Source organism: Mesoplodon bidens (assembly GCF_964165515.1).
Source record: "Mesoplodon bidens genome assembly, chromosome: 11".
In the NCBI taxonomy this organism is placed as follows: Eukaryota; Metazoa; Chordata; class Mammalia; order Artiodactyla; family Ziphiidae; genus Mesoplodon; species Mesoplodon bidens.
The window spans coordinates 41,328,320-41,345,663 of record NC_138167.1 but is presented as its reverse complement, the minus strand read 5'-3'; the positions used below and the strand labels follow the sequence as shown (position 1 = coordinate 41,345,663).

Genomic DNA, 17,344 nt, shown 5'->3' with positions numbered 1-17,344 from the left:
TAGGGGCTAGGCTAGTCCTGACGGACACCCCCTCTCTTGGCGGGTGGAGGCAGTGGTCCGTGGAAGCCGGGGCTGAGGGCTTCAGCTCCGCAGGGGTTGGTACAGGAACTGTTTCACCCTCCCTCCTACAGACATGAATGAACACAGCTCTCGAAGCCATAGCATCTTCCTCATCAATATCAAGCAGGAGAATATGGAGACCGAGCAGAAGCTCAGTGGGAAGCTGTATCTAGTGGACCTGGCAGGGAGCGAGAAGGTTGGGGGTCCTGTCAGGGTGGGGTGGGCAAGGAAGGAAGCCTTGGAGGGGGGTGGCCTTTTTGTAAATCAAAATAACTTTCTTGTTGAGCTAGAATTCACATACCATAAAGTTCACCATTTTAAAGCGTATAATTCAGTGACTTTCAGTATGTTTGGAAGGTTGTGCATCATCACCACTAATTCCAGAACATTTTCATCACCTGTTGACAGTCATGCCCTCTTCGCCCCTCCCCCACCCCCTGGCAACCACTAATCTACTTTCTGACTCTGGATTTGACTTTCTGGACATTGCACATAAATGGAATCGTATAACGTGTGTGTGTGTGTGTGTGTGGTGAGGTCTGTAGCAAGAGCGTTTAGGGGAACAGAGGAAGGGCCTTCTCTGTCCTCTTTCCCTCTCCCCGTCTCCTTGGACTAAGCCACCTTACGTGGAGAAGAGGTGGGGAGAGCCCACCCCCTCTGCAGCCGCTCACGACATACTCACCCCTTCGTGCCCTGGTAGGTCAGCAAGACTGGAGCAGAGGGAGCTGTGCTGGACGAGGCCAAGAATATCAACAAGTCCCTGTCAGCCCTGGGGAACGTGATCTCTGCGCTGGCTGAGGGCACAGTGAGTGCTCCTTAGGTGTCTGCACCCTTCAAGCCCCACCCTGTCTTCTGCCTGCTCCTAATGCCCCACCTCATCATGCCAATTCATGGGTTGCCCCGCCCCTAGTCAGCACCACCGTCCCTTCTTTATTTTTATTTTTTTAATTTTTTTGGCTGTGCCATGCAGCTTACAGGATCTCAGTTCCCTGACCAGGGATTGAACCTGGACCACAGCAGTGAAAGCCCGGAAGCCTAACCACTAGGCAACCAGGGAACTCCCCCACCATCCTTTCTGATTCCCCCGTTGAATTTTTTTTTCTGATTTGCGGCCTCTCTCTTCCCCCAGAAAAGCTACGTTCCATATCGTGACAGCAAAATGACACGGATTCTCCAGGACTCCTTGGGAGGAAACTGCCGGACAACCATGTTCATCTGCTGCTCACCGTCCAACTACAACGATGCGGAGACTAAGTCCACCCTGATGTTTGGACAGCGGTCCGTGGCAGGGTCCCCTACTCCCTGCCGCAGCCCCTGCTGCGCTCTCCCCTCAGGGTCTTGTGAGCCTTAACGGAGGTCTCATCTCTTCGTTCTCCTCTCCAGGGCAAAGACCATTAAGAACACTGCCTCCGTGAATCTGGAGTTGACTGCCGAGCAGTGGAAGAAGAAATATGAGAAGGAGAAGGAGAAGACAAAGGCTCAGAAGGAGACGATTGCAAAGCTGGAGACAGAGCTGAGCCGGTGGCGCAGTGGTTAGCAACGGGTCCTGTGGGTACAGGGAGCCAGAGAGGGCTCCTACGATCTCCGAGGGGGGCTGCGTTTCCGGAGGGGTGCAGTAGAGCAGTCATGAGAGAAAGCGAGAGCGGCTTGCCTGCCTTTACCCCCACTCCCCAAAAGGTTGACGGTCCACTTGGCAAGAGAGGTGGAGGCCTGGAGGTCTCCGCATTGTACAGTGAGGGAGGAAGGACCCTCGGATGCAGCTGTCCCTTCTCCCATCCCTCACCTTGTTCCGCCCCTTTGCCAGGAGAGGACGTGCCAGAGACGGAGCGCCTGGCTGGGGAGGATGCTGCCCTGGGAGCTGAGCTCTGTGAGGAGACGCCCGTGAACGACAACTCATCCATCGTGGTGCGCATCGCGCCTGAGGAGCGACAGAAGTACGAGGAGGAGATCCGCCGCCTCTACAAGCAGCTTGATGACAAGGTAAGGACAGTCGGGCAGGGCACAGAGGTGAGAGCCCAGTGGGATGGTAAGTGAGGGATTAAAGAAGTAGCTTATCCTGCCGTTTTTCTGATTTTAAAAGAGATGAATGTTCATTATTGAAAATGTGGAAGATAAATAAAAATATCTAGAAGAAAATTTAAATCATCTCCTCCCACCGTTCAGAAATAAAGCCACACAATTGAGATTATACTGTATATGTAACTTTGCATCCGATTTTTTCATTCCTCGTATAATGAGCAGTTTCTTACTTTGTTAACAATTCTTCATAAAAGTATTTTAAAATAGCTGCCTAACAGTCCATTTATCAGAATGTATTTAACCATTTACTTATTTAAAGTCCTTCTAGGGTTTTTTGTTTGTTTGTTTTTTTGTTGGTTGGTTGGTTTTGCTATTATAAATCGCTCTGAAATGACTCTCTTTGTCTCTTGTGCGTAAGACTTTGCTTTGGAATGATTTGATTAGAATGGAGCGCTCGAGTGGGATTTCTCAGTTAAAGGATATGAACATTTAAAGCCTTTTGCTGTGCATTGTCAAGGTTATACCAGCTTCTAGGAAGAAAGGGATTAAAAAATGAGGGCAGGGGTCAAGGAAAGAAGCCGAGGGAAAGACCTCTTTCTTTTTTTAGGATGTGGAGTTTCTAAATCAAAGCCTAAACTAGCTGGATTTTTATCAGGATCCACGTGTACCCCAACCCTGTAATTCTACACTGGAAAGAGTAGCTCCCTTCACCCCGCCTTTACCCCTTTTGCCTCCAACAGGATGATGAGATCAACCAGCAGAGCCAACTCATAGAGAAGCTCAAGCAGCAGATGCTGGACCAGGAAGAGGTAATGGGAAGGAGGGCAAGACACGAGAGGAGAGGGTTGTGAGTTCATCCCTGAAAGGCATCAAAAAGACCTTTTCCTGATAAGATGGTAGAAGGGGCATTCTGCTTAGGGCTGCGTCACCCTCCAAGACTATAGAAATCCAGAAACTTAATTGGGGTTTTGCTTAAGGCACGGATGCTGGAGTCTGGATGCTTCTTCATTCTGTTGCCCTACTTCTGTGAAGCAGAAAGCCCACTTCCTCTTGACTCTTGCTTTGGCCCTTGCTTCTCTCCTAGACCTATACCTGGGTGGGGGGCTCAGCTTCCCCAGACCAAGGGGCCATCGAAGTGGTCGCCGGCAGAGGACTCCCTCACGTGGCTTGCCCCTCCCTTGCAGCTGCTGGTGTCCACTCGAGGAGACAACGAGAAGGTCCAGCAGGAACTGAGCCACCTGCAGTCGGAGAACGACGCCGCGAAGGATGAGGTGAAGGAAGTGCTGCAGGCACTGGAGGAGCTGGCCATGAACTACGACCAGAAGTCCCAGGAGGTGGAAGAGAAGAGCCAGCAGAACCAGCTTCTGGTGGACGAGCTGTCTCAGAAGGTGGTGAGTAGCCGGCTAGGAGCTCCCTGGCCTCAGAACATCCTCCACATCCAAAGGGACCTCTGCTTCCTGATAGGGCAGGATCACGTTTGCACCTTTGCACTGCCGTTCAGTGTGTCGTGGGACACTCCCCTACCCCGCCACCGCACTTTGCCCTTCTGACCCCCCTCTCTTCCAGACCCTTCTTCAGGGCTTGTGTTCTCTTCATAGCAGCCATCAGGGTCATGCATGAAGGGAGAGGCCTCCGCCTGGGCTGGGGAGGGAAGCAGGAAGATGGCGATGGGATGACCTGAAGGGCTGTCCCCAGGCCACTATGCTGTCCCTGGAGTCTGAGTTGCAGCGGCTACAGGAGGTCAGTGGACACCAGCGAAAACGAATTGCTGAGGTGCTGAATGGGCTGATGAAGGACCTGAGTGAGTTCAGTGTCATCGTGGGCAACGGGGAGATTAAGCTGGTGAGTGGAGAAAGAGGCGGCAGCCTTGTTCAGGTCATTCTTGTTCTGGGCACTGGTGGGAGGTGCCGGTGAGACAATCCAGGCCATCAGGGATACTGGGAAGGGGGGGTGCCAAAGATCCAGGAAACACGCCTGCAAACTAGACACAGGAAAGCAGGTAGAAGTTTGCATAGACTCAACTGAAATACACATTCTAAATCCACACACCAACTGAAATTCACACTGCTGAATAAAGAAGCAGTGGAGATGTGCTTAGAGCAGAATTTGGAGATGGGAGCACAAAATTAGGAATGATATATGCAGATCTGTGGCAGTGACAGTGACCCATCTGGGTGATCAAGCAGGTCAGTTTGACTACAGAATATCCTATTGCTCTACAGGATGAAAGAAGGTGACTGTCAGAATTGGATCTTTAAGCACAGAGAGAGGGATTTAGTGTGAAATGACAGGTGATACAGAGCTGCTAGAAGTCATCTGGAACATACCCGTCCCACCCGAGTCCCTGTGTCTCTGGGTGTGTGTGCCTGGGGGCTAGGCCGAGTAGAAGGAAATGTATAAAGGGCTTCCCGGCAGCAGAGAGGCACCTCCTCCCTCCCTTGCTCTCCCACAGCCGGTGGAGATCAGCGGGGCCATCGAGGAGGAGTTCACTGTGGCCCGACTCTACATCAGCAAAATCAAATCCGAAGTCAAGTCTGTGGTTAAACGGTGCCGGCAGCTGGAGAACCTCCAGGTCGAATGTCACCGCAAGATGGAAGTGACTGGGCGGGAGCTCTCATCCTGCCAGCTTCTCATCTCCCAGGTGAGTGCGGAGGTCCAGAGCCTTTGGGTGCCATGGGAGAGGACGGGCAACTCTGTGCTTATGGGATAACTCCTAGCACCCACATTTATGTCAAGAGCCTAGGGTCAACTGAAGTCAAGGACAGAAGAGCTGGGGGGGAAGCATGAGAGGGTCCAGGCTAGAGAAGTGAAGGATCGGGGGATACTGCCCTCTGATCCGAGAGGGTCTAAAGGAAGGGTCTCCAGAGGAATGTCCCTCGACCCTGCATCCCCATGGGAGGTGTAGCAGGGAGGGAGGAGAGCTGGAGCTTATGGAGGTCTTCACTGCCTGGAGTTGGGTCCTTTGCTGCATCCATCTTCTTCCTCTGATGAACCCTCACCCCACCAGCACGAGGCCAAGATCCGCTCCCTGACGGAATACATGCAGAGCGTGGAGCTCAAGAAGCGGCACCTGGAAGAGTCCTATGACTCCCTGAGTGATGAGCTGGCCAAGCTCCAAGCCCAGGGTGAGGCCCTCTTAAACGTCCAACCCCCCCATCCTGGGATCTAAGATCGCAGAGGGGACAGGGAGGGAAAGTGACAAACATCACAGGAAACCACCCAACAGCACACTCACCAAAGCATTAGACTGAAATCATGGAGTCCAACTCACATGCTGCTTAGCACGCTTTTGCACGTAGCTCGTTTTCCATGAACCATAAACCCTGCATTGTTCTTTGTTCCTGCTGTATGAAATTGGACCATCCTCACCCAGAAGAACATCCCTGTGGGCCCATTCTGGGTAGATGTGCCTTGCTCTGCCTGGAGCTCTGGTCACAATGTGAAGTTCTGTCCGGAGGAGGTAGGTCTGATGTAAGCTGTCTTCCCTTCTCTCCCTCAGAAACTGTGCATGAAGTGGCCCTGAAGGATAAGGAGCCAGACACACAGGACTCAGAAGATGTGAAGGCGAGTGGGGAAGGCGTGGGGAGGACTGGGGCCCAGCAGGGCTGTGCTGGTCCTCACTGAGTGGGTGTCTGGGAGTCTAGCTGTGAGCTTGGGGTGGGGTTGTTTGCAGAAGGCCCTGGAGCTGCAGATGGACAGCCACCGGGAGGCCCATCACCGGCAGCTGGCCCGGCTCCGGGACGAGATCAATGAGAAGCAGAAGACCATTGATGAGCTCAAAGAGTAAGAGTTCCCCAGGGCAGCTCGTCTCTACCCAGTCCCCTCCCCTTGCTGTGCCTACTCAGATGCTCCCTCTTGCACCAGGATCCGGTTCTTTAACTTCCATGTGTCATTCCCCTGACAATGACACGATTTTGCAGCCCAACTCCAGGAGGTACAAGGGGTGAGGACTACTCCCTATCTGCAAGGCTATTCTGATTAGATAGCTCAGGGCCACTCACTCTGTCACGGAAGCAGTGGCCTGAGTCTGCCTCTGATACCCGAAGGTAGAGATGCATCAACACTACCAGGACTCACGTGTAGAAGAAGGAAAGTGTTTGAGGAGCTGGGCTTCCCTTTGCCTCTCGCTGACATCTTTTTGTTCTCCCCAATACCTCCTTGCCCTCCGCAGCCTGAATCAGAAGCTCCAGTTAGAGCTGGAGAAGCTTCAGGCTGACTATGAGAAGCTGAAGAATGAAGAACATGAGAAAAGCACCAAACTCCAGGAGCTGACGTGAGTGATGGGTCTGCCTGCAGACCCTACTCAGACATACTGCAGAGGCAAGACACAATCTAGATGTGAATATGGTGACCACAGGAAGCAAGTGCCTCAGTAGAACAGTTTGATGGGGTGGGGAGGGGGGAAAAAGGGAGGCTTCTGTTCAATATTAGCAGACATGGAAGGATGTGGGTGATGTTTTGTGACGTGTAAAAAGCAGGTTACAAAACAGTAGGAGTGGTATAATCCCATAATAGTTATGTGGGATATGCATGCATGGAAGAGTCTGGAAAGATGGACACCAGAATGTCCACGGTGGTTTGATCTGTAAGTAGTAGAATCATGGGCTTTTTATGGAACTCGTTTACTTATCTTTGTTTTTTCTTTTCTAATTTCTGCACTGTGAACATGGGTAACTTGTGTAATAAATAATAATAAAATATAGATCAAAGGAATGGAGGAGGGAGGAGAGAGGGAGGCAGGGAGGCCCTGAGGGATTCTTCTGTTTCCCTCTTCCTCCAGATTTCTGTATGAGCGACACGAGCAGTCCAAGCAGGACCTCAAGGGTCTGGAGGAGACAGTTGTGAGTGGTTTCCTTCTCTGCCAGGTTAACAGGGTGTGGGTAGAGGGCTTCAGTTCTTCCTCCCGATTTCTTCCTAACCCCATTCCTCCTTGCCTTTCTGCAAAGGCAGACTGTGGCATGATCAGGACCCACCTTTTCCTAAAGGATGAGTGACTCACTTGTCTAGAGAGACTAAAGGGTCCAGTAATTTTGGAGGGGGAACGGTGGCCGGGTATTTGGAGGCCCCCAATTTTTCATCATTGTTTCCAGGCCCGGGAACTCCAGACCCTCCACAACCTTCGCAAGCTGTTCGTTCAAGACGTCACGACTCGAGTCAAGAAAGTGAGTGCCGTCTTGGGGTCTTCCCAGCCGCCGTATCCTCCCCCTGTCCTCAGGCTTCTCCAGACCCCGTGGCCTTCAGTGGGGCTGGCTTGGCCTGGTCTGGGTGGGACCTGATTGGCCTCAGGACAGCCACACCTTTCCCCTGCCTCTGTCTCTCATCAGAGTGCAGAAATGGAGCCCGAGGACAGTGGGGGGATTCACTCCCAAAAGCAGAAGATTTCCTTTCTTGAGAACAACCTGGAACAGCTTACAAAGGTTCACAAACAGGTAAGAGTGAGGGTAAGGGGTGAAGAGAACTCTTGAGGCCAGGAGCCTAGGATACCTAAATCTTTGGAGGCCCTTGGATTTAGGAAAATCTACTTGCATGTTTTCCTTCCTTTTCCCTTTTCCCTTTCCTACTAATCCCTTCTTTATCCCGTATTTGGTTCCACTTTTACCTTGTTCTTGGTTCTATGCCTGTTTTCCCTTTCCCAAAGCTCCCAGCCTGCCTCTGCTCAAAGTGGAATTCCCCAGGCCTACGCTGTTGGAGGGAAAGGTTGAAACTGATAGAGGTTTCAGAGGCCTGGGGCCATGACCGTACACAAGGGATACTGGTCAGACGTTAGCCAGAGATGGAGAGCAGAGATACAAGAAGCCAGGAAGCTGGGCTTTCTCTCATGGAGAGGACTCCCTCTGCCTAGGCCTGGGGCAGGCACACAGGGCAATTACATGATGTCCTCAGACGGCCCAACCGGCCCCTGGTCAGGGCCAGTGAAAACTCCTGTGTATTAAGTTGCTGCCTCTCTATCCCCCTCCTTGCTGCTGCGGTTCCTTAGGTGGAAGACTGGGTTTCCAAGGTATGGGGTGGGGAGGTGGAAGGGGCAGTCCAAAGGAGTCAGGACAGGAAATGTTTGGTGCATACATAGCAGGAGCACCCTGGCTAGCGCCAAATAGCTGAGCCTTGAAGACAGATGCAACAGACTGTCAACTGGCTCTTTTAACTGATTCGTAAAATAAACCCTAACCTATGCTTCATTCCCTTCTTTTTGAATCCACCTTAAAATTCGTTTTAAATTCACATTCTCATTAAACTACAGCTTCAACTTCTTTTCTTCCCAGTGCCATACCCAGCATATATAGTAAATACCCAGTACACCTTCTTATTTTTTTAAATAATGAAGAAAATCCTAGAACTGTGGCCCAATGATAGTCCACAGGGTTTATTTATTTTATTTGGACCTGCAGAGGGCTTTAGTACCATCTTTCCCCCTTTACCTGTTATAAAACAGTGTGAACAACATTATAGAAAAGTTGAAAGGGAAGAAACATTTGTAATCGGTTTTGCCATTCTTTTTAATTTCTGTGTTCATTTTCCTTCTTAATCCAAATGCATATTACATTGCTTTTTTTCCCCAATTTTTTTCATTGTAGTAAAGTACACATAACATAAAATGTATGACCTTTAATCATTTTAAGTGCACCATTTGGTGGCCTTAAATCCATTTGTAAAGTTGTACCACCATCACCACCATCCCTCTCCAGAGATAAGTCTTTTCTTCCTGTAGAACTGAAACTCCATCCCCATTAAATGATAACTCCTCATTCCCTACTCCTCCACCCCCTGGCAACCCCCATTCTACTTTGTCTCTATAATTTTGACTACTCTCAGAATCTCACCTAAGTGGAATCATCTGGGATTTGTCCTTTTGTGACTTGTTCATTTCACTTAGCATAATGTCCTCCAGGTTCATCCACATTGTGGCCCGTTTCAGGAAATCACAGGCTGTTTTCCTTTTCCCCCATGAAGGCTCTGCCTCTGTTCTAAGTCTCAAAGACCAAAAGCTACTCACCTATAGGAGAGAGGACTCCTAATATCCTACCTCAGGGGACACAAGACTAGAAAGGAAAACATGAGCGATGTAGACACCTCTCAGTCAACAGAACCTTAAAGAGCCACAGGGCCATAACCCTGTCACATACTAAGCTAAGTTACTGTCCCAGCAAAACATTGTCTGTACTCTGTACATTGTCCAAAATTAAAGGGACAATTCTCCCAGTGTTCCCTGCTGCACTGATTTACCTGGTATCTTCCAAGGCCGGCTCCTTCTGCAATCTGTAGGGCCCTAGTCATTGTGTGAAACCTTGTAAAAAAGATCAGGAAGTCTTTTCTGGCTGCAAGGTGGTTGCTACCACGCTGTAGCTTAATTTAAATGGGGAGAGGGACAGCCCAGGAAATCCTTGAACATGAAGGTAATGAGCACAAATGTTTGTGAGACTTCAAAACATTTTCTTTCCTTCCTATGGGGCGGCCATGTGTGTGTGTGTGTGTGTGTCTGTGTCTGTGTGTGTGTGTGTATGGTACGTGGGCTCCTGTATTCCAGCTTCTGCTCCTGCTCTACACTGCACCTAACCTGCTCTCAATACCATCTCCACCCTCCAAACTGCTACTGTGCTCTTGCTGCCTCGCCCTGTGCATGCCCACAAAACCATCTCTGGGGGAGGGGGAGGGGCCTCATTCCCATGGTTGCCCTGGGGTCGTTGGTCTGGCACCAGCTGTGAGATACCAGGGGGTTGGTGGTGCTTAGGCCAGGAGGAGACTGGAACTCTTGCCATCCCAAGCGTTCTGGGCTACAGAGGAGTTGGCATGTTTTTGCTGCCTGGAAAATGATGTAACTTTTTAATGCCTGACCACCGTTTGCTAAAGGGAGAAGGAAAGAACGGCCAGAACAGCAATTAGGTAAAGGGAATGAGGCCTTTGGAGGAAACGACATGGTCTCCACCTCCCCTGACATGACTTTTCCTTATTCTCTCTCCCACCCGCACCTCCGACTCTGCTGCCTTGTTCGCCTCTCTCCCTGCCTCTTTGCCGGGGCTCGTCCCACAGCTGGTACGTGACAATGCAGATCTGCGTTGTGAGCTTCCTAAGTTGGAAAAACGACTTAGGGCTACGGCTGAGAGAGTTAAGGCCCTGGAGGGTGCACTGAAGGAGGCCAAGGAGGGCGCCATGAAGGACAAACGCCGGTACCAGCAGGAGGTGGACCGCATCAAGGAGGCCGTTCGGTACAAGAGCTCCGGCAAACGGGGCCATTCTGCCCAGATTGGTGAGTGGGGAGTGGGCGTCAGTAGGCGGTGGGGGGGGCATACGGGGGGGATCACCACCTGGGGGAACCCAGCAAATTCCTCAGTGTAACCCCACCCCAGCCTCACCCCACCACCACTCCAAAAAAGTATAAAAGTGAATTACCTTACATGCAACTCAGTTCAGCTCTAGCTAAATGACCTTGTAGGGCAACTGCAAGGTAACAAATAGCCTCTTCACGGTCATTTTCCTTTCTTTGCCACAGCCAAACCCGTCCGGCCTGGCCACTACCCAGCATCTTCACCCACCAACCCCTATGGCACCCGGAGCCCTGAGTGCATCAGTTACACTAACAGCCTCTTCCAGAACTACCAGAATTTGTACCTGCAGGCTGCACCCAGCTCCACCTCAGATACGTAGTGAGTGACCAAGGGCGGGCTGAAGGCCCAACCCAAGGCTCTCTGCACCCTATAAGGCATAAGACTGGGTTAATTATTGGGTGAGACTTAATTCCTTTCCTAAGTAGCTTCATTTCTAACCCTTTCTCAACTTCACACCTTTGATTAGAAAGTGGGCATCTGCCCTCCCAGCCTGAGGCCATGTTTGTTGTCCTCTGATCTCTGGGAATGGGAGGGGTGGATGGCTCCATCCCTGAGGGTGAGTGTGGATCAGTGGTCCTCGGAATAGTGGGAGATGGGTGCCAGAGGTTGCATCTCTCTCCTCTGTTCCATCCAGCTTTGCAAACTCCTGTACCAGCAGTGGGGCCACATCTTCTGGAGGCCCCTTGGCTTCCTACCAGAAGGCCAACATGGACAATGGTGAGTGAAAAAGATGGGTAACCAGCCTGTGGGATCCCCAGGGCAAGTTGAAAAGTATCAGAAAAGTAAGTGACCCTGCACCTACAGCTCAAACACTGCATCCCTTCAGGGTCTTGGACGCTTAGAAGTGGATTGCTCCGGTCACGTGCCTGTCCCAACCCTTACCTTCCTTTCCCCTTCTCCTCTCCTCTGTGAGGGCTCAGGGAGGCTTTTTCTCAAACAAAATAATGATGCAGCTTGGGGTAGTTGAAGACGAGTGCCACAGACCCAGATGGCAGCTATGTTGCCAAGACACTTACCTTTTTCTCCAAGGGATTAGGATGAGAGAGGGTTTGAGGAGACCGTTAGTAACACCCAATCTCTTTTTTCCTTCTTCCATTCTTGTGTTCTCCATGATGTTCTCTTCAGGAAATGCCACAGATATCAATGACAATAGGTACGCCGGTTGCCACTGCTCTTGGGCTCTCTGGGTGGGACCAGAAGAAATGGTTACATTTCCCTCATGCCTTACTTAGAGGTTCGCTGGAGACTTTGGGGAAAGGAGGAGGAAATGAGAACCATTCTCGCCATCACTGTGTTGTCCAGGAGGTCCAGTCACCCCCTGCCTTGGTGTAGAACACTGCCCCCTCCTCCAGCTCTCCCTGTGGTTCCTCCCCATGCCAGCTATGGGGGGCTGGGAGAAAACGCCATGGACATCTGATGACCTGGGCTTCCCTCCTACTTTGAGGAACTTTGTGACCTTGGGCAAGTCAGCTCTATCTCTCTGGCCTTGATTTGCCCTGTATTCCTGCCCTTCATTATCTCACAGGGATGCTGAGAGAGCAAAGTGACAGGAATGCTTCATTTATACGGAGCTGGCAATACTGTGATTATGCTGGGTCTCTTCTTCCAGGAGTGACCTGCCATGCGGCTACGAGGCTGAAGACCAGGCCAAGCTGTTCCCTCTCCACCAAGAGACGGCAGCCAGCTAATCTCCCACACGGGCTGCTGCATACCTGCACTTTCAGGTAGTTTCAGGCCGCTTCCTCTGACCAGCCTCAGGTTGCCTCCTTTCTTGCCCTCAGCTTCTTTGTTTCTCCTGCTATTTTTTAAATCATCTCAAAACTTTTACTATATAGTTGCCCCTCAACTCCTGCTGTCCCCTGCCTGGGGCTACATCAGAACTGCCTGGTGTCCCCTAGGCACTGGCCTCCCCTCCCCCCTTGTGCTTGGCCATAGTGGGAACCACAGTACTGCCTTTCTGCCACTAGGGGTCGCTGCAACATGTCAAAAGAAGTGGGCAAGGGCAGTGTCCATCTAGAGCCCCAACACAGGTCACAGAACCTAGTAGTTATTAGGAGACCTTGGGAGATCTCTGTGTCCTATACTCCTCATATCTGTATATGTCACCAATGAGCTTTAGCAAATGCCCCAGGAAGTCTAACTTTTTGTTCCTCTAGCTGCTGTATCAGCAATCCCCTCCAGTCTTGCTAGTGGAGGTGGAAAACAGCTGTGTGCCCGCCTTCAAGCCCCACCTTCACCTCTGTCATGGGTCCTCTCCCCCGTTCCCTGTGCTCTCCTAGCAGCACAGGCACCTTCCTGGTTCTTGTGTGTCACCAGGCTTCTCGCCAGGGTTGCTTTATGGCTCAAAACGGGCACTGGGATCCTGTTTTATTGTCCACCTTGGATCCTTGGAGAACGAGAAACGAGAGAACATGGCCAGTCTCCTAGTGGGCAGCATCCAAGCTGAGCCCTCTCCAGGGGTTTTCCAGAGTAATAGGCCAGGCACACGCAGGCAGAAAGGCATGAGAAGCAAGCAGTGGGAATGGGGGAGGGAGAGTTAGGGAAGGCCAGTGGGTGGAGGAGCAGGAGCTGGCAGGGTGGCATCTGGCTGTTGATATCAAAGGAACAGGACTGTAAACCCAAGTTGGTACAGATGCCACCCTGTTCCTCTTCAGTAACTGGGCTGCAAGGTGGTTCCTCACAACCTCTTTCTCTTTCTTCCCCAGTTTCTAAGAGGGACTGAGGCCTCTTCTCTCAGCATGCTGCAAACCTGTGGTCTCTGATACTAACTCCCTCCCCAATCCTTGTTGTCTGACTGTACTATGTATGATGTCTTCTCTTACTCTGTATCTCTTTGTACTCTGTATATCAAAAGCTGCTGCTATGTCTCTCTCTTCTCTCTGTCATACTCTCTAGTATCTAATGATGTATTTAGTAATTTCTAAGCATAGTATATACCCTCCTCATTTGGGGCCATAGGGAGGAGGGTCAGTGTTTCTTCTTCCTCTCCTATATGCATCTCTCACACTGAATGGTGTTAGTCACGGAGATGATAAAAGGAAAATGGGAGCTAGAGGGCTGTGATCCTTCACAAACCCACACACACACACGTGCACGCACACAAAGCCTTAAGCAGAAGAATGTCTTAGCGTCATGAGAAGATACAGAAATAGACTCTTCCTCCCTCCTCTTCCACATTTAGCACAGGGGAGGGTAAAATGGAAGGACTGCTTAAATTATACGGTGAATTTTCTTCAGACACCCCTCACCCAAACGGAGGGGTTCTGGGTGTGCACCTCTGCCCCCCGAAGCCTGCCTTTTGCCTCCCTCTTCCTGTGCCCCCTGGACAACCAAGAACATGGATTGCTCAAGGGACCACTTCCCTTTCTCCTCAAAACTCCTTTTGGTATTCTCTACCCCAGAGCTCATGACCAGAACCCAAAGCTGCTTAAAATTATTTTGAAAAATTGAGGAGGCCAACCCATTTCCAACAATCTGTCAAATGGTTGCTCATCTGTCCACGGTGATAGTTATAGCCAAGCGTAAGCAAAATGATTCCTTCTTTGGCTTTGGGGGTAAACAGACTGGAAAATTCCTAAGTATTTTTTTGCCACAGTGATGGGCTGGATTCATTTCTCTGTCCCATATTGGGCTGCATGTTCTTCCCATCTCCACCTTTCGGTTTGGGGGCTTCCAGTTCATTGGCAAAATAGGTATCTCGAAATGCCTTCCTTTCAAGCTGGAGCCTGACTTTTCCCCGATGATACACATTAAAAAATGTTTTTTTTCCAAAAAGAATTCCCTCTGTAATGTCCTCATCTGGTATTAAGTGCACTTTAAAGAAAAGGGCAGGGCAGATTTTCCAGAGGTGGAGGAGCCCAAGGGCTTGACCCAGGGGGCTCCCACACTCCCTATGGAATTGACAGGACTATTGTTTTGTTTCCATATCCTGTCCTACCACATGGTGCTAAGGTGGCTTTCCAGGTAACTGCAGGGATGGAGAGTGGAGGTCACAAGCCAGTCCAAATCAAGAAATATAACCTGGTGTCCAGACAGCCAGTCTTATCTGGGATGGAAGAACAGGGTAGCAGGGCAACCCATCACCTAGTTTCTCAGTCAGGAAAGAAAGCTCAGTGTGAGTGTCAGCTGGTAAATACAGCCTGTATTGGCCTGTGACTCCTTCAAGGGAAAAAGTCCTTTCTCCCTTTACCTGTTAGGCCCTTTTTAGCAATTAAGGAGAAATGCAGGGAAAAAAATATATATATACCAGAGGGGTGTAGAATAAATCCAAGGCGGTGATATTCAAACATTTTTCAGAACCAATCCTATATAGAACCCTGATATAAAGAATAGCTAAAAGTGACGCAGACCTGGGCAGTTTGCATTTTTGTTGTTTGGTGGAAAATGCTTCACTGGTTGAGGAGCCCTTGAACAGTCCTTAAGAGACCCCAAGGATTTTGTAGAGTAGATTGAAAACCACTGCTCTGAGGAAAGGGGTTCAATCTGGCTCCCCTGCCCCAAGCAAAGAGGGAAAGGGTGGGGTTGGTGAGCCACGCTGCCTCCAGATGCAAGTGGAGAGGAAGGAAGATACCTGTGCACCTGGAGACTTGTGCTAATGTCGGCCAGCAGGGCGCCCACGAATCCAGTGAGCTTTTTGTACTCTTGCCACCAAATGACTCTTTTAAAAACACAGAAGAGGGCTTCCCTGGTGGCGCAGTGGTTGAGAGTCCGCCTGCCGATGCAGGGGACACGGGTTCGTGCCCCAGTCCGGGAGGATCCCACATGCCGCGGAGCGGCTGGGCCCGTGAGCCATGGCTGCTGAGCCTGCGCGTCCGGAGCCTGTGCTTCGCAACGGGAGAGACCACAACAGTGAGAGGCCCACATTCCGCAAAAAAAAAAAAAAAAAAACACAGAAGAAAACGTGAAGGTGTAGGGCAGATGCGGAGAGAGGTGACAGAGGGAACAGCCTTCTTTTTATCAAGATGTAAGGGAAATGTAATTCACTTACATAAATAAGAAACCACACACACAAAGCCTTCACCAGAAGCTTCACTCCACATCCTCCTCCTCCCCCTCCTCCCACCCCCCTCACCACATTCCTTTCAGAGAGCCAGGGTCTCCACGAGGGGCACCTGGCCTGCCCCCTCACATCTGCCAAAGTGTTGCATGCCAGCGTGAAAGACAAACGAAACTGCACCAACCCCAGTGTGTATTTACTTGATGTACATAGATACCTTTAAAATAAAATAAATTCAATGATGGCTCTCCGGTGTTGTAAGTCTTTATCCCTCCCCAGTCTCACTCCCTTCCCTGCATGTAATGGCATTATGACAGCGTGGGATATATCCTTCCAGGTGTTTTTCCGTATATTTACATGCAGGTTTTTTTCCCCACTTGACAATATGTCCTAGAGGTCTTTTCATGTCAAGATACATATTTACCTCATTAAAAAAATACATGATTTTTCATAAACGTATCCTATAATTTATTCAACTATTCCGCTATTGGTGGACATCTTTCTAGGTTGTTTGTAATTTTTAACAAAGAATGGTATCCTGTTTTCTTCACTGTTTTCCCCAGACCACCCTCAGCCCCAGCATCAGTTCCATCCCTCTAGTGCGTCTGCATCCCTCCCTCGCCAAGAGCTCAGCTCTCTTGTCCCAAGATTGTTTACCACAATCACCCTTCTAACCCCCATTTTAGAGCATAGCCCTACCTGTCTTCTCTGCTCTTACTTCAAAGTTTCGGAGATAAGTGGAGAAAACCATACGACCAAAACACTGGGGCAATTAAAAACAAAGAGCCCCAGAGGTAACTGGACCTTTGGTGCTGGTTTAACGTTCCTTCTGTGTGTCCCCGCTGTTTTCTCTCCCACTCTCCAGAGCAACTGGTCTAAACCCTCACTCCTCAAGATCCCTTCTCACCCTCCTCTCTTAGGCAACAACTTTGTTTTAAAGGGTAAATTAAGGTGACTGAGTGTGTGAAATTCTTCATCTCCCCGCCCCCCACCTACACACTTACCTCTGTCTACACAGATCCCTTTGCTTTCTCCCGTCTGACAAGTGATAAATCTCCCTTCTCTGGACTAAATCAAGGCCCTTCTAGATCTTCATTCCTGAGGTACTCACAAAGACTCAATATATAAAATAACTAATGAGAACCTACTGTATAGCACAGGGAACTCTACTCAGTGCTCTGTGGTGACCTAAATGGGAAGGAAATCCAAAAAAGGGGATATATGTATATGTTTAGCTGTACAGTAGAAACTAACACAACATTGTAAAGCAACTATACTCCAATAAAAATAAAGAAACTAAACCAAAAAATATATAAAATAACTAAGAGTGATGCAGACTTGGGCAGTTTGCATTTGCCTCGTTAACTTCTGTCTCAGTGATTTCTTCCCTTGTCCTTGGTAGTAAGGTCTCCCTTAAAAGTGTGTTTTACTGTGTTTCTCTATAAGCCACTCCCCACCTTGTTTTCTCACAACCGAATTTCCTGATGAAGTCCCAGGCTTCCCTTCCCCACTTCCTCACCTCCTATTCGTCCCTCAGCCCACCTGGATCTGGCTCTTGTTCTGCAGAAAGTGCTTTCCAAAGGTCACTAGTTGCCAAAGACAATGGGCACTGCTCCTTCCATGTCTTGCCTCACCTTTCCATGACATTTGACACTGCTCTCCATTCCTTCCTTCTCGAAATTCAACTCCCTTGGCTTTTGTGACCCTGCTCTCCTGGCCCCTTTTACTTCTCTGGCCACCCCTTCTCAGTCTTCTCCCACTAGCCTCTCACATGGTGGCCTATACCAGGGTTCAGCCTTTCCTTGCTCTCCCTGGAACGTGTCATCCACACCTACGGATTCTTCGCAAAAATTAAACTTTTATCCCCAGCCCAGATCATTCTGCTGAACTCTGGGCCCATATGTCCGGCTGCCCTCAGGTGCCTCAAACACGGTCCAAATTGAACTCT

General features: G+C 50.0%; 1 protein-coding gene across 2 annotated transcripts in view; it reads left to right on the top strand.

The window, feature by feature from the left end:
* KIF5A (kinesin family member 5A) overlaps positions 1 to 15,267 on the top strand; it is a 32,166-nt gene extending 16,899 nt beyond the window's left edge. For both annotated transcript variants that reach the window (XM_081249371.1, XM_081249370.1), the window contains exons 8-28: positions 132 to 256; positions 761 to 865; positions 1,190 to 1,338; positions 1,444 to 1,592; positions 1,865 to 2,040; positions 2,820 to 2,888; positions 3,264 to 3,470; positions 3,775 to 3,921; positions 4,532 to 4,720; positions 5,087 to 5,204; positions 5,579 to 5,643; positions 5,753 to 5,862; positions 6,251 to 6,352; positions 6,860 to 6,920; positions 7,170 to 7,241; positions 7,404 to 7,508; positions 10,105 to 10,321; positions 10,565 to 10,718; positions 11,035 to 11,117; positions 11,526 to 11,553; positions 12,010 to 15,267. In XM_081249371.1, the coding sequence (XP_081105497.1) occupies positions 132 to 256; positions 761 to 865; positions 1,190 to 1,338; positions 1,444 to 1,592; positions 1,865 to 2,040; positions 2,820 to 2,888; positions 3,264 to 3,470; positions 3,775 to 3,921; positions 4,532 to 4,720; positions 5,087 to 5,204; positions 5,579 to 5,643; positions 5,753 to 5,862; positions 6,251 to 6,352; positions 6,860 to 6,920; positions 7,170 to 7,241; positions 7,404 to 7,508; positions 10,105 to 10,321; positions 10,565 to 10,718; positions 11,035 to 11,117; positions 11,526 to 11,553; positions 12,010 to 12,088 (2,510 nt within the window). In that variant the 3' untranslated portion in view covers positions 12,089 to 15,267. The remainder of the gene's footprint in view (positions 1 to 131; positions 257 to 760; positions 866 to 1,189; positions 1,339 to 1,443; positions 1,593 to 1,864; positions 2,041 to 2,819; positions 2,889 to 3,263; positions 3,471 to 3,774; positions 3,922 to 4,531; positions 4,721 to 5,086; positions 5,205 to 5,578; positions 5,644 to 5,752; positions 5,863 to 6,250; positions 6,353 to 6,859; positions 6,921 to 7,169; positions 7,242 to 7,403; positions 7,509 to 10,104; positions 10,322 to 10,564; positions 10,719 to 11,034; positions 11,118 to 11,525; positions 11,554 to 12,009) is intronic.
* Positions 15,268 to 17,344: the final 2,077 nt, after the last annotated feature.